Genomic DNA, 14,334 nt, shown 5'->3' with positions numbered 1-14,334 from the left:
TAATACAAATTTCATTTTTGGGGTATTATTGGTTTCATTGTTCTCTCTTAGAACTGTGAGGACATTGGTTTTAATAAATATATTATTTGTGGAAATCTTTCAGTTTTCCAAAGAAAACAGATATTTCATATTTTTATGAAATAGAATGAAACATTCCATCAAGGATAACTATCTCTTGCATGCTGTTATGCATATAGTCAGAATAAGATAAGAATAAATTTGTCCTCTTGGTCAGCTAGCTAAACTGTTAGCTTCTACTCCTGGCAGAATGCTAACATTAGTAAAGATTTGCAACCTTGTTACCATAACTCTTTTTAGCACGATAGAAAAGAAAGCAGTGAATCACATGATATATTGGACTAGACATTAACAAAGGGTAGAGAAAATTTATGTCCCCTCTAACCCTTTAAGGCAGGGTTGGGCAAACCGGTCCTCGAGGGCCGCAGTGGGTCCTGGTCTTTGTTCAAACTTATTCAGCACAGACAGTTTAGCCAATGAGGTATCAGTGGAAACAAGAAGCACCTGACTGAAATTTACTGATTGCACTTGTAAGAAACCGGATTAGTGAAAGGCTGTCCTCATGATGGGTATGAACAAAAACCCGCACCCACTGCGGCCCTTTGTGGAATAGTTTGCCCACCCTTGCTTTAAGGTCTGGGCCTATTTTGTCTGATTTTGCATGCCTTTGATGTTGCTTTTATATTTCAAAGAAATAATTGTCTGGCCTGGTTAGGTCCCTTTTTTCAGGACACCTTCAACTTCATGTCCAAACTGTTGTTTTCTTTACTGACCAATTATAAATAAACTTCAATTTTGGGACCAAAAAGACAAAAAAAATTCCAAAATTGTTTTGTCAAAATTTGCAATATTGATGTCCTATTGACAACCAAACATGCTCAACGAAACATTTTGAACCTTGATAATAGTTATTCAACATGTTAGGATGAACATTCAACCGAAAAAAATATTAGATAGTTTTATATTTGATAATTCAACATAAACAACAGGTATAGTCATAGGTGTTTGCGTCAAATATTTTAACGTGATTAATTTAAAAATTTAATTACCGCCCGTTAACACGATAATTTTGACAGCCCTAAAATAAATGCCTGCCTGAGATACACTAGACAAACAATTTTGATCTAATATGCACATTTTATTATTATATGTACAAACACACATATACTTATATAGAATCAAAAGAAGCTTTGTCTTACAGGATCAAAAGTAATTTTCATGATGCACATCATGCTGCTGTTTGTGCTGGGGACGCCTGTTGGTGGGGACTGCTGGCTGTGGGCACTGAGCCCCTTGTTAAACACTAAAAAACAAAGCCTTTAAGTTTCATACTTTGACGGATGCCCATTGTCATCCTTTTTTTTTTTTTTTTTTTTTTTGCTCTTGGTCCTTGGGGAAACCATACATATGATGGCTCAATGGTTCTTAACCTGGGTTTAAGTCTAAGGGGTTCGGCAAAGGTAATGAAACGCAGGGCCCTATTTTCGTACGCTGATTAAATTTTGGCAAATTGGCTTTTTAGACCTGGTTATGGACTGGTTTGCTCCCATTTGACAGGCTTAATCCATTTCTTTTAACTGCTAGTCCTCGATCTGATGGGTGGAGGAACTGATTTGCTCAGTGGAAGGTTGACTTGCACTTGGAATAAGGAAATGCAACAGACCAATGGGCACCGAGGTCTCAAATTTTGACCTGTTTATAAAACATGCTGTCAAAATGAGAAGAATTTTAAATGGGAATTTGCTAAATTATTAGCTTGCTAGCTTAGATATATCTGTTTTGAATTTGCAAAAAAAAATCTAATTCTGAAGGGATGGGTGAATCCACATGTGAAACGTGTGGGTTTCGGTGCCTTTAGCAAGGTTAAGAACCACTGCGATAGACCTTTTTGGACTGATTGGTGCATCTAAATGCTGCACAACCAACCATCACAGCACACTGATCTATAAATTGTTAGGTGTAAACAATGAACCAAGACACCAATTTCACCAATTGTTCAATTGAAAATATGATGTTGTTATTGTTATACATCACACAATGTTACAGAAAATAATACAATTTTGTTCCTGGCTTGTAATCATTGTGTTGCTTTGGTCCAAACAAAATGAAAAATGCCTCTATGAAGGTACGTGTTTGGTTGTGCTAAAAGTAGAGGCTATGTTCAAAATTTCCGATTTTACATCCTAGTTATGCAGAAAAAAATGTATAAATAACATCTTGCATTTCAATGTTAAAGTTGATTTCCCGTGTTAATGCTAACACAAACATGAAACTTTCTCTCCACAACATGGGAAAGTTCCCTTCTGCGTAACAGTTTACATTGTTTTCAGTTGTCGCCTTACCACTCCAAATGTAAAACCAGAATTTACAAATATGTTACATTGCAATGACATAATCAAACAAGTACTTAGATCTGTGAGTTCCATGGAAAACCATTACAGCGCTGCTTGCTTGTGCTTGGAACTACTCACGCCTGCATGAACCACGTGACCACCCGCGGCGAGTTCAGAGAGTGACGCAACTCTTTCTACACTGCTATGAGCTAGCCTTGATTGAATGCCTCTCTCTACTTCTTTCAACCATATAATGCCTATGATCAGAATAAGAGAATGTATTTTTTTTAATTTTTTTTTTTTTATTTACGTATAAAAAAAAAAAGTCTTGTCGTTACAGCTACGGTTTAGCTAAACAGCTAGCTTCTACTCCTGAGAAAAAGCTAGCATTAGCACATTTTTTTTAAGATGTTACTGTGATTATACCAATTCCAAATATTGTATATATCGAAAATGTGTAATGCAAATGTTAGCATTTGTTATCGTATTTTTCGGACTGTAACTTGTTTTCATAGTTTGTCCGAGTACGACTTATAGACCCCACTCACCAACGTCACACAATGACGTGTCGCTGTATTGTGCCGGCATATTGTCCGTCATTGTGTCCCCGGATTCTCAATGGTCTCAATTTATCGTGCAATTTATAGTGCAATTCGTGGAAGCCCCGGTGCTTTCAGACGCTGTAAACTCATTGGATGTGTTGCATAAAAAGCGTTATGTGGAAAAGCTTCGGTCGATCCATTCGCCAGATCCATATTTGATGCCTAAATCGATATTTTTCGACCCGCTGTCTTGCCGTCTCTGCCTGACATCTGCTACTCTGATATCTACAACTATCTTGTCCACAGAAACTCAGCCTATTCTCACGAAACTTTGAAAAACTTTAAGAGCAGCACTCTAAGCAAAATTACCCCGTGTGAACCTTTACTTTCAATTTTCAAAAATGGCGACAATTAATTAAAAAAAAAAAAAGTTGACTGCGATGGCCGACGCTTCAAGGATAGGTGGATATTGGACTATTTATTCAATAAAATACGCAACAACTGTGTCTGCCTCATTTGCAAAGAGACAGTCGCTGTTTTCAAGGAGTTCGATGTGACGTGATATTACCAAACAAGGCACGCTGACAAGTACGACAACATTACAGGGAAGATATGCAGCGAGAAATGAAAGCAACTTGAAGCTAGTTTAATTTCACAGCAGCAGTATTTCGCAAGAGCCCGAGTGTCGAAAGAGAACGCCACAAAGGCGAGATTGTTGAAATTATGAATTTAAAAAAATAATAATAAACCAAATGTGATGCAAAATGTCAGACGACAGCGGGGTTAGAACATGTATTATTGAACAGAGATGCGAAATGACGGAGTTGCCGGCGTTAGTAAACAGCCGCCATCTTAAAGCAGTAGACTTCTCTAGAAGGCTCTGTTGTAGCGAATCTAATGAACTTTTATCTAAAATACTCCTAAATCGGCAAAATCTTGTCTTGAATCTATCTTTAAATAATGAAACAGTTTTAAAACTTTGACATGGGGAATATTTGGGAAATTATGGAATAACGGGAGCAACTTTAACAACTGTAACGGTTGATCCACAACAATAAATTAATTGAATGTACAGTGCCTTGCAAAAGTATTCGGCCCCCTTGAATCTTGCAGCCTTTCGCCACATTTCAGGCTTCAAACATAAAGATATGAAATTTAATTTTTTTGTCAAGAATCAACAACAAGTGGGACACAATCATGAAGTGGAACAACATTTATTGGATAATTTAAACTTTTTTAACAAATAAAAAACTGAAAAGTGGGGCGTGCAATATTATTCGGCCCCTTTACTTTCAGTGCAGCAAACTCACTCCAGAAGTTCAGTGAGGATCTCTGAATGATCCAATGTTGTCCTAAATGAGCGATGATGATAAATAGAATCCACCTGTGTGTAATCAAGTCTCCGTATAAATGCACCTGCTCTGTGATAGTCTCAGGGTTCTGTTTAAAGTGCAGAGAGCATTATGAAAACCAAGGAACACACCAGGCAGGTCCGAGATACTGTTGTGGAGAAATTTAAAGCCGGATTTGGATACAAAAAGATTTCCAAAGCTTTAAACATCTCAAGGAGCACTGTGCAAGCCATCATATTGAAATGGAAGGAGCATCAGACCACTGCAAATCTACCAAGACCCGGCCGTCCTTCCAAACTTTCTTCTCAAACAAGGAGAAAACTGATCCGAGATGCAGCCAAGAGGCCCATGATCACTCTGGATGAACTGCAGAGATCTACAGCTGAGGTGGGAGAGTCTGTCCATAGGACAACAATCAGTCGTACACTGCACAAATCTGGCCTTTATGGAAGAGTGGCAAGAAGAAAGCCATTTCTCAAAGATATCCATAAAAAGTCTCGTTTAAAGTTTGCCACAAGCCACCTGGGAGACACACCAAACATGTGGAAGTAGGTGCTCTGGTCAGATGAAACCAAAATGCAAAACGATATGTTTGGCGTAAAAGCAACACAGCTCACCACCCTGAACACACCATCCCCACTGTCAAACATGGTGGTGGCAGCATCATGGTTTGGGCCTGCTTTTCTTCAGCAGGGACAGGGAAGATGGTTAAAATTGACGGGAAGATGGATGCAGCCAAATACAGGAACATTCTGGAAGAAAACCTGTTGGTATCTGCACAAGACCTGAGACTGGGACGGAGATTTATCTTCCAACAGGACAATGATCCAAAACATAAATCCAAATCTACAATGGAATGGTTCAAAAATAAACGTATCCAGGTGTTAGAATGGCCAAGTCAAAGTCCAGACCTGAATCCAATCGAGAATCTGTGGAAAGAGCTGAAGACTGCTGTTCACAAACACTCTCCATCCAACCTCACTGAGCTCGAGCTGTTTTGCAAGGAAGAATGGGCAAGAATGTCAGTCTCTCGATGTGCAAAACTGTTAGAAACATACCCCAAGCGACTTGCAGCTGCAATTGGAGCAAAAGGTGGCGCTACAAAGTATTAACGCAAGGGGGCCGAATAATATTGCACGCCCCACTTTTCAGTTTTTTATTTGTTAAAAAAGTTTAAATTATCCAATAAATTTTGTTCCACTTCACGATTGTGTCCCACTTGTTGTTGATTCTTGACAAAAAAATTAAATTTCATATCTTTATGTTTGAAGCCTGAAATGTGGCGAAAAGTTGCAAGGTTCAAGGGGGCCGAATACTTTTGCAAGGCACTGTAGTTTGAAGCTGCTGATACAAAATGGGGACTGGAGTATTTTATTTACAGTTATTTTTGTTTATTTGTTTACTGTTATATGTTAACTTGATACCGAAATAGTAGTTTGGTTTAGCCTGAGAGGATTTTTCAACAATTTTGGAACTACAATGTACAAAACATTTAATAATTAAAAAAAAAAAAAAAAAAAAAAAAGGGGGCAGGGGGTGCATCATTAAGCGTTTTCTAATCGAATCGCAGCTCTAATGACGAGTAGAAAATCAGAAAAATAAAAGTTTAATTTTCAAGAATTTTGAAGAAAAAATGTCCTCCATGTTTTTTTTGTTTTTTTTTCTCAAAGGTGTTCGTGCTCTGTCACGGTTTGCTGCAATTCTCGCAACTGCTTTACAGCTCCTACTTCAAAAGCTCCCTCAGCACGGTGGAGAAGCGCTACGGCCTCAGCAGCTACTCCGCCGGAACTCTATCCTCCCTGCACGAGGTAAGCGAGAATGCGCTCTCAGTGCCAACGTCAACATTGGCAGAACTCGCTGGCGTTGGAGTCAGGATGGCATTCCTTCACAGTCCGTGTTTCCCTCTGTGTTTCCAGGTGAGCAACTGCGTGTTGATTGTTTTCCTGAGCTACTTCGGGAATCGGGTGCACCGCCCTCGTGTCATTGGCATCGGCGGGTTATTGATGGCCATTAGCGCCGTCATGCTCGCGCTGCCTCACTTCCTGTCCAACCCGTACAAGCACGACTCTGTGATACTGAGTAAGATACTGAAACACAACAGCACAGTCCACAGTCTTGATTTTTTTTTTTTTTTTAATTGATCAAAATGAGCAGACAAGTCTTAACTCATTAGCTGCCACGAACGGCAATAGACGTCCAATCAATTTGAACTTGGAGAGGCTGGTAGTGATTATTCGTGTAAACAATGAAAGAAAAACAATTCAAACAAACGCAAGAACTAAACTAATTTCCTTCAAATTAATTGAAATATCTACAGACTGCAATCTAATAAATGTTTCCATGCTTGGGTTTGCTTATCACAGCATCTTACTTAAACACTCCAGCTCATCTTTTGCGTTAATTACATGGAAATTCAACTTCGTGCGTGCCTTATCTAACATGAAAATCAGTCAATTACCATTCGTGTTCAGGAAGTTTCAGGAAATTAAAATTACACATCTGCTTTTATTCCTTTCTGTAGAAGCCAAACTGTCAAATTATTTAGAAAAAAAATAAACAAACTTAACTGTTTGAACTCATTCTCTACTACTGTCCCTGATAGACAAAACAGACTGCTTTAAAAAAGAACTGTTTTTACTGTTTTGACCACAATGTAATTTTGGCTTACATCACTTAAACATAGGAAACGTATCAACAACATTTTTACTGTTCCTCCGAAAACTAACACGTCATTCAAGTTTTTTTTCATGAATAAGCATTGGCTGCCATTGACGGTGATAGACATCCAATCCATTTTGACTATCACTTGTGCACATTGAAATAAATTTTTTATTACATTCATATAGGACAGTGGTCATAAACCTTAGTCCGGGGGGCCAATTGCGGCCCATGGGACAATATTGTGTGGTCCCCATTCGACATGAAATTATAGTATCGATGTTGCCTGCGCATATTTTACTATCGGAAATAAAAGAATTTATGAATAATTTTAAATAAAATCAATCAAATGATGGGTCCATTTTCAAAACAAAAAATCTACTACAGTGATCCCTCGTTTTTCGCAGTTAATGGGGACCAGAAACTGCCGCGATAAGTGAAAAACCGCGAAGTAGTGCACCAAATTTTTTTCTTTTTTGTGTGTTTGTTAAATGTATTTATTAGGGCTGTCAAACGATTAAAATTTTTAATCAAGTTAATCACAGCTTGAAAATTAATTAGTCGTAATTAATCGCAATTCAAACCATCTATAAAATAAGCCATATTTTTCTGTAAATTATTGTTGGAATGGAAAGGTAAGACACAAGACGGATATATACATTCAACATACTGTACATAAGTACTGTATTTTTTTCAATTATAACAATAAATAAACAAGATAGCATTAACATTATTAACATTCTGTTAAAGCGATCCATGGATAGAAAGACTTGTAGTTCTTAAAAGATAAATGTTAGTACAAGTTATAGAAATTTTATATTAAACCCCTCTTAATGTTTTCGTTTTAATAAAGTTTATAAAATGTTCAATCAAAAAATAAACTAGTAGCTCGCCATTGTTGATGTCAATAATAATTATGGTTCTGAAACCCATAAAATCAGTCGCACCCAAGCGCCAGAAGAGGGCGGCAAAACACCAAAAAAACACAAGTAACAAGTGGAAATGACACTTTGCTGTCATTTTAATCTGTTTGAGCGGGGCATGTGCGTTGAATGCGTCAAATATTTTCACGTGATTAATTTTTTAAAAATTTAACGGCCGTTAACGCGATAATTTTGACAGCCCTTGTATTTATTCAGATTAAGCACTGGAAAGAGATGCATATAAGACTTTTTTTTTTCAAATTTATCCCAAAGTATCATTAAAAAAAATGCATATTTATATTTTGATGATAAATGGTTTCTAAGCACTACAAATGTAATAATTATGATAGTTTTAAACATGTTACTGTCCAATCGAATTATTTTTGAACAAGAACAAAGTAGTAGAAAAATGCTTGGCTTTATTGAATGCTTCATTGAGTGAGTCCACTCAAATACGCTCAAGCTCCTCACTTACACACAATGAGTTGCCCCAGTAACTGTTTAACAAGTTAAACTATGATTGACACATGCGGCGCTTTGAAGTTCGTGTCTCTGGCAAGATCAAACCCAAACACCTGTCAATCAACATTACATTAATAAGCAACTCCAGTGCGCTGCTTAACGAACAAAGAGCAGGGAGAGGGAGTGAGGGAGAGTGCGACTACGCAATCGGCTCGGGACAAGCTCATCTGTATTTTCTTTTTTTGTTTCTTTTTTTTTTTTTTTTCAAAACAAAAAAAACGCGATGGACTGAGGGCGAAGTTTGAAGCACGAAGTAGCAAGGGATCACTGTTTTTAAATTAAAATGGATTGGACCTCTATTGCTGCCAAGAGGTGTTTTCAATTCAATTTCCTTATTTTACTAACTACCACAACAAATGGGCTGGCAGTGAATGAGTTAAGCTAATGATAACTTTTGAATAGATGTCCACTGAAGTGACCACTGTCCCTGAAAGAGGCTCCTATTGTATATAGTATTATATACAATATAACATACAGTATATATATACATTTTTAATTTACTAACTACCACAGCACATACTCAGTGACAGTGTAGCTTGAGCTAAATAGCCGCTTCCTTGTGAGAACAACCAATTATAATCTTTGCCGTAGCTGGTCTTCATACAGGATATTCTCTGCGGGAAGTGACAACTGAGCTAATAGTTTCATCAGCAGGGTGCACCAAGGACTTGAGGAGTTTCAGAAAGGCATTCTAAATATAAATGTCCTCAGAAATATTATGTTAATGATGTAATCTTTTTTTTTTTTTTTTTTTTGTGTCCAGAGCGTGAGGACATTTGCGACGCACAGAGGAACTCCAGTGCTTTAGAGTCTTGCGGCCGTGACGAGAGCAGGCGATTGGCCGACACGAACACTCTGTGGGTGCTCATGGCCGCCGCCCAGCTGCTGTTCGGCGTGGGTTCCGTTCCCATGCAGCCCTTCGGCATCTCATACATAGATGACTTCGCCGCGCCAGGGAACTCGCCACTCTACATAGGTGAACGTCCCCACGGTGGATCTGTGTTGATGTTATTGAACCGTCTACTTGTACCCTATCGTAACCTGTACCAAGAATAGTACATTCTAGGTACAGGTCATGTTTTTGATAGTTCCCTCTCACATACACATCTGATATAGGCGTAATTTGAGTCTCATTGAATGTTATTTGTAAAATTCAAAGACTGTTTGGAGTAAGTAAGGTTTTCAAAAACTTCAAATTCAAATTTTCAAAACCCAAGCCACTTGTGACCTAAAACCAAAGCAGGCACCTCCATTAGGCATATATGAGTCTCCATGAGCAGCGGCATCAAAAAAATTCAAAGTTGTTCCCTAATAAAATCCCGATTATTTTTTTAATAAGTATAACATAACTTAAAAAAGGCTATAAAATTCTTAGACTTTATGCTAGATGCACAAAAATCACCAAATGAAGAGATAATCACCTGTTTTCAGGATCAATATCAGGATCAAATCAGGCAAGTTTTTGCCTGAAATAGCAACTTAATTTTTTTTTAATTTAGTGCAATTTTTACTTAAGTTTTCAGCAGCTAATAAATCACTCAATTATCACATCAGAAACTTAATACTTGAGGAAATAATGCAGAATCATCTTAATTTTACTCAACAAAAGCAAATTTAGCAGTTTTCTATATACCATCACAACTTATTTAGGTTGAATTCGGATGTCACTATTGCACGTCTTGCCAGCTATTACATAAAATAAAACACGTAAAAGCCAAAAAATGTTTTGTATGGATGCATAAAATGTCTAAATTACTACTTTTTGCCCAAAAAACGGGCAGTTGGTTGAAAATGACCTGATTATTTGAATGTAAAGTTACGCTATTGTGTGTGGATACAAAATCCAGGATTGGGACCATCATAAAACAAAGAGCTTTTTAAGTTGAAAATTATTTTGAATAAATGCGTAAATCCCGGAATTTCCTTAGATATGAACGTAAAACAGCTTTTTGGTTAAAAGCAAAAAAAACTGCCAGTTATCATTCATTTTAAATAAATATTTCAGACTAGTTACACTAATTTTCTCCATTTAAGTTTTTTTTCACGTTTCAAAGTGCATGCATGATACTATTTTACATAATAATTACCTTGAATCCTCGGCCAAATCACTTGAGAGACACTCCTGCCTGCTTGTATGCACTAAAACTTTTGTCCTGTTTCCAACTTATCTGGCGTTAGAATGCAGGATGTGTTTGAGTTTATCGCAGTGAAAGCTTCCACGACACTTTGCCTGGCCTGGCCCCCTACGGGAAGCCTTGGCGCAATGTCTGTAGAAGCTGTCTCATCAACTGATAGCAAAGTCTATGCTTAAAGTATGTATTTATTTTTATTTCCAGCCATCTTATTTGCCGTTTCCGTGTTCGGGCCCGCCTTTGGCTTCCTGTTGTGCTCAGTCATGCTTCGCATCAACGTGGACGTGGACAAAATCGCTTCAGGTAACAGCCATCACTCATCTTGATACAGTGCTATGAAAAAGTATCTAGGCATTTTGGAATTTCTCACATTTCTGCATGAAATCACCATCAAATGTGATCTGATCTTTGTCAAAATCGCACAAATAAAAAAAGTGTCTGCTTTAACTCAAAGCACCCAAAAAATTTTAAGTTTTCATATTTTAATGAGGATAGCATGAAACGATGACAGAAGAGTGAAAAATAAATAGGTGAACCATCACATTTAATATTTAGATATTGGACTGTGCCAGTGATTTCTTTAAGTCTTTAGCAGACACTGTAGGGTTATTGTTTACCTCTCTGAGTATTCTGCGCTGAACTCTTTGCGTCATCTTTGGTGGATGGCCACTCTTTGGGAAAGAAGCAACAGTGCCAAACTCTCTCCATTTGTAGACAACTTCTCTGACTGTCGATTGATGAAAATCCAGACTTTTGGAGATGGTTTTGTATCCTTTCCCAGCTTTATACAAATCAACAACCCTTGATCACAGGTCTTCTGACAGCGCTTTTGACCGAGCCATGATGCACATCAGACAATGCTTCTCATCAAGACTATTATTACCAGGTGTGTGTTTTTTAGTGGGCAGTGCAGCTTTAAACCACCCATCAGTGATTGGGCACACACCTGACTTAAATTGTTTTGAAAATAATTGGTTTCAACTGCTCTTTGTCTCCTTAGGCAGAGGGTTCACTCACCTTTCCCATTCTATCATTGTTCGCATGCAGTCCTCATTAAAATATGAAAACATTTAAATGTTTGGTTGGTTTTAGTTAAAGAACACACTTTTTTTTCATCTGTGTGATTTTGACAAGGATCGGATCATATTTGATGGTGATTTTTTTCAGAAATGTGAGAAATTCCAAAAGGTTCAGATACTTTTTCATACCACTGTATATTTGCGGTGGTAGACTTTACATATGATTGCTAGTTGCTACTGTATTTTTCGGACTATAAGCCGCTACTTTTTTCTCGCCGTTTCTACCCTGTGGCTTTTATAAGGAAGCGGATGGGCATCCACTATTTGCTATGACAAGAGAACGTGATGCTAGCGTTGATTAGCAGTTTTCAACTGACAACAAAGCTGCTATTAAGGGCTAGCGCTGGATGTTAACCGCTTTTAAGAGGATTTCATCCACTTCAAGTTTAGAAGGCAAGTTGGAATGGAATGGAATTTTATGGTCATCATCATCGGTATCATTGACAATCATTGACAATTACAAAATGTGATATGATTTGCCCGAAGGAACCGAAGAAGACAAAGGCGGACGGGATGAAGCATATCCTTATCAGTTTCCCGTCCCCCATACAACTAAAGACGCACATTCAAGCATGGAACATACATCAAAACTGTACAATAACACAATCAACAATCTGAGTTTAGTAACTTAGCGTCCAGTCAAGCAGCTCGATTAATTTCAGGGCGTACAAGGTTATGGCTTAGTCATGTCCCTGATATTTTTACATCTGTTTGCTGTGGAACATTTTGTTGTGGCTATGTGTGTGGCAAAAGTGATTATGTGTTATCACAGCTGGTGTGAGTAGCGGCAACAGTCGGCGCTCACAAAGGTCACTGTAACAGTTTCATCAGACATGAATGTATAAAAATCAAACAACATGCTGTACATATTTTATCCCAAGATTAATATCTCCACAACGAAAACGGTCTTATTATTCGTTTTATACAGTATATTTTCCATATACTAGACATTTGAATCAGGAGCTCGGTAGACACAGCAGATAAGTATGTTTTTACAATTGGAAATTAGGAGCTCAATTGTAATACATTCCAGGAGAATGTCAATCATAATTGCAACACCCCCTCCCCCCTTAGATGCCCGAGTCATTTGTGTCATGTTACGTCCGTGCAAATTAAAGTCAGAGCCTTTGTTATCTTTAGTAGATAATCCTTAGTGTGTTCAAGATTCTTGTAGAGACTCCTGCCGTTGATAAGTTTCAGCTTACCGTCCACATCCACGAGTTGTTATACTGGTCCGCTGTGTAGTATTTACAGTTATCCAGCTGTTGTAGTCAGCTGGTCAAGACTCGTGATAGCTTTATTCTTCATATATTGCGTCTTGACAAGGATCCTGCAGTCCGAGACCCAGGTGTTGGCTATTTTCCCAGATGAGCTCATTTGCGCGTCGGCACTGGTCGAGATCGTCAGTCAAAATTTCCAGCCTCTTGATGCGAACATCTCTCTCCTCGACCGCCTGCTTGAGTTTCTCGTTTTCAGCGCGAATTAACTGGAGCTCTCTGACGATTTCTTGATTCTGGTTTTGAATCAAGCCAGTCAAGGAGACCTCCAACTTCTGTATGGAGGATTTTATTTCATCCAAGTCTCCAGGTTTCAAATTCTTTGGAGCCATACTGGGAGTCGAGCTTGCTGGCCCTGAGCACTTATCAGTTAAGATAAGAGTGCTTGAGGAGCTCAGAGAGTACGTCTGTACGCGGTTAAGGCTGAGCAGCAAATGAATGAAGTTAAAGTGGATTATGTATCTTTGCAAATGTAGTGACCGTTTTTTTTTAAACTTTGCTTTTAAGCATTCAGACAACATGTGTTGGTGATGTTGATGCGTGTTTATCTGGTTAATAAAATTTATTTTGATCAATCAAATATTATCTCGTTAAAATATGAAAACCTATAAATGTTTGGGTGGTTTTAGTTAAAGAAGACACTTTTTTCATCTGTGTAATTTTAACAAAGATCAGATCACATTTGATGAGGATTTTATTCAAAGATGTGAGAAATTCCAAAAGGTTCAGATACTTTTTCATACCACTGTACATGATTTTTTTGGTCATTCGCTGCCATTGACAGGCGCTAGACGTCCAATCCGTTTGAAGATGGAGGGCGGCTAGCAAATGGACAAATGTTTACTCTCTGCTACCCTCACAGTTCAAATGGATTGGACTTCTACTAGTGATAAACTCATTTAAATTCACAGCAGAAGGATGACTAAAGCCAGTTACTGGTTGAAATGGATTAGACCATCACAGTCAATGAAATCGAATTAATTGCTGCTTTTTCGCCCTTGCAGACAGCGTCATGGATGAGGCGCTGAGTCCAGGCGACCCCCGCTGGGTAGGCGCCTGGTGGATGGGCCTTCTCATCACGTCGGTCTTCCTGGCACTCACTTCCCTGCCATACTTCTTCTTCCCTCGCTCTATACCGTCAGAGGGGCGGGTGAGTACATTTTCTGGAATTTGCTGTCATCTAGTGGCTGGACCATCTCACTGCACTTTAACGGAACATCAGTGGTTCCCTTCCAAACTAACTGAAAATGCAAGTGTAAATTTAAAGTGTAAGGTTCATTGAAAAATGATTTTAGTGGGTTTTATAAATATTTTCTGGAAATAATAGCGAGCATTTACTTTGAACCAGAGAGCTGAACTTATTCATTGCAAGTCTTGTAATTTGTTATGTAATTTTACACTTGTGTTTCCAGATGATTGGAAGGGAATCCAGAGTGGACTTCAAGAAGCCTCGTGTCTCTTTGTACGACTTCTTAAAAAGTATGTGTCTCATATTCCT

The 14,334-nt window shown here is 38.2% G+C and overlaps 1 protein-coding gene across 1 annotated transcript in view; it reads left to right on the top strand.

The window, feature by feature from the left end:
* Positions 1–14,334, top strand: part of slco2a1 (solute carrier organic anion transporter family, member 2A1) — a 38,688-nt gene that overhangs the window by 9,441 nt on the left and 14,913 nt on the right. Inside the window, exons 2-7 of the mRNA XM_057841921.1 lie at positions 5,916–6,053; positions 6,162–6,324; positions 9,112–9,324; positions 10,685–10,783; positions 13,841–13,986; positions 14,249–14,315. Of these exons, the coding sequence (XP_057697904.1) occupies positions 5,916–6,053; positions 6,162–6,324; positions 9,112–9,324; positions 10,685–10,783; positions 13,841–13,986; positions 14,249–14,315 (826 nt within the window). The remainder of the gene's footprint in view (positions 1–5,915; positions 6,054–6,161; positions 6,325–9,111; positions 9,325–10,684; positions 10,784–13,840; positions 13,987–14,248; positions 14,316–14,334) is intronic.

This window comes from Corythoichthys intestinalis, chromosome 7 (assembly GCF_030265065.1).
Source record: "Corythoichthys intestinalis isolate RoL2023-P3 chromosome 7, ASM3026506v1, whole genome shotgun sequence".
Taxonomy (NCBI): domain Eukaryota; kingdom Metazoa; phylum Chordata; class Actinopteri; order Syngnathiformes; family Syngnathidae; genus Corythoichthys; species Corythoichthys intestinalis.
Note: the sequence above shows the minus strand (reverse complement) of the source record. Positions and strands in the feature narration are given on the sequence as shown.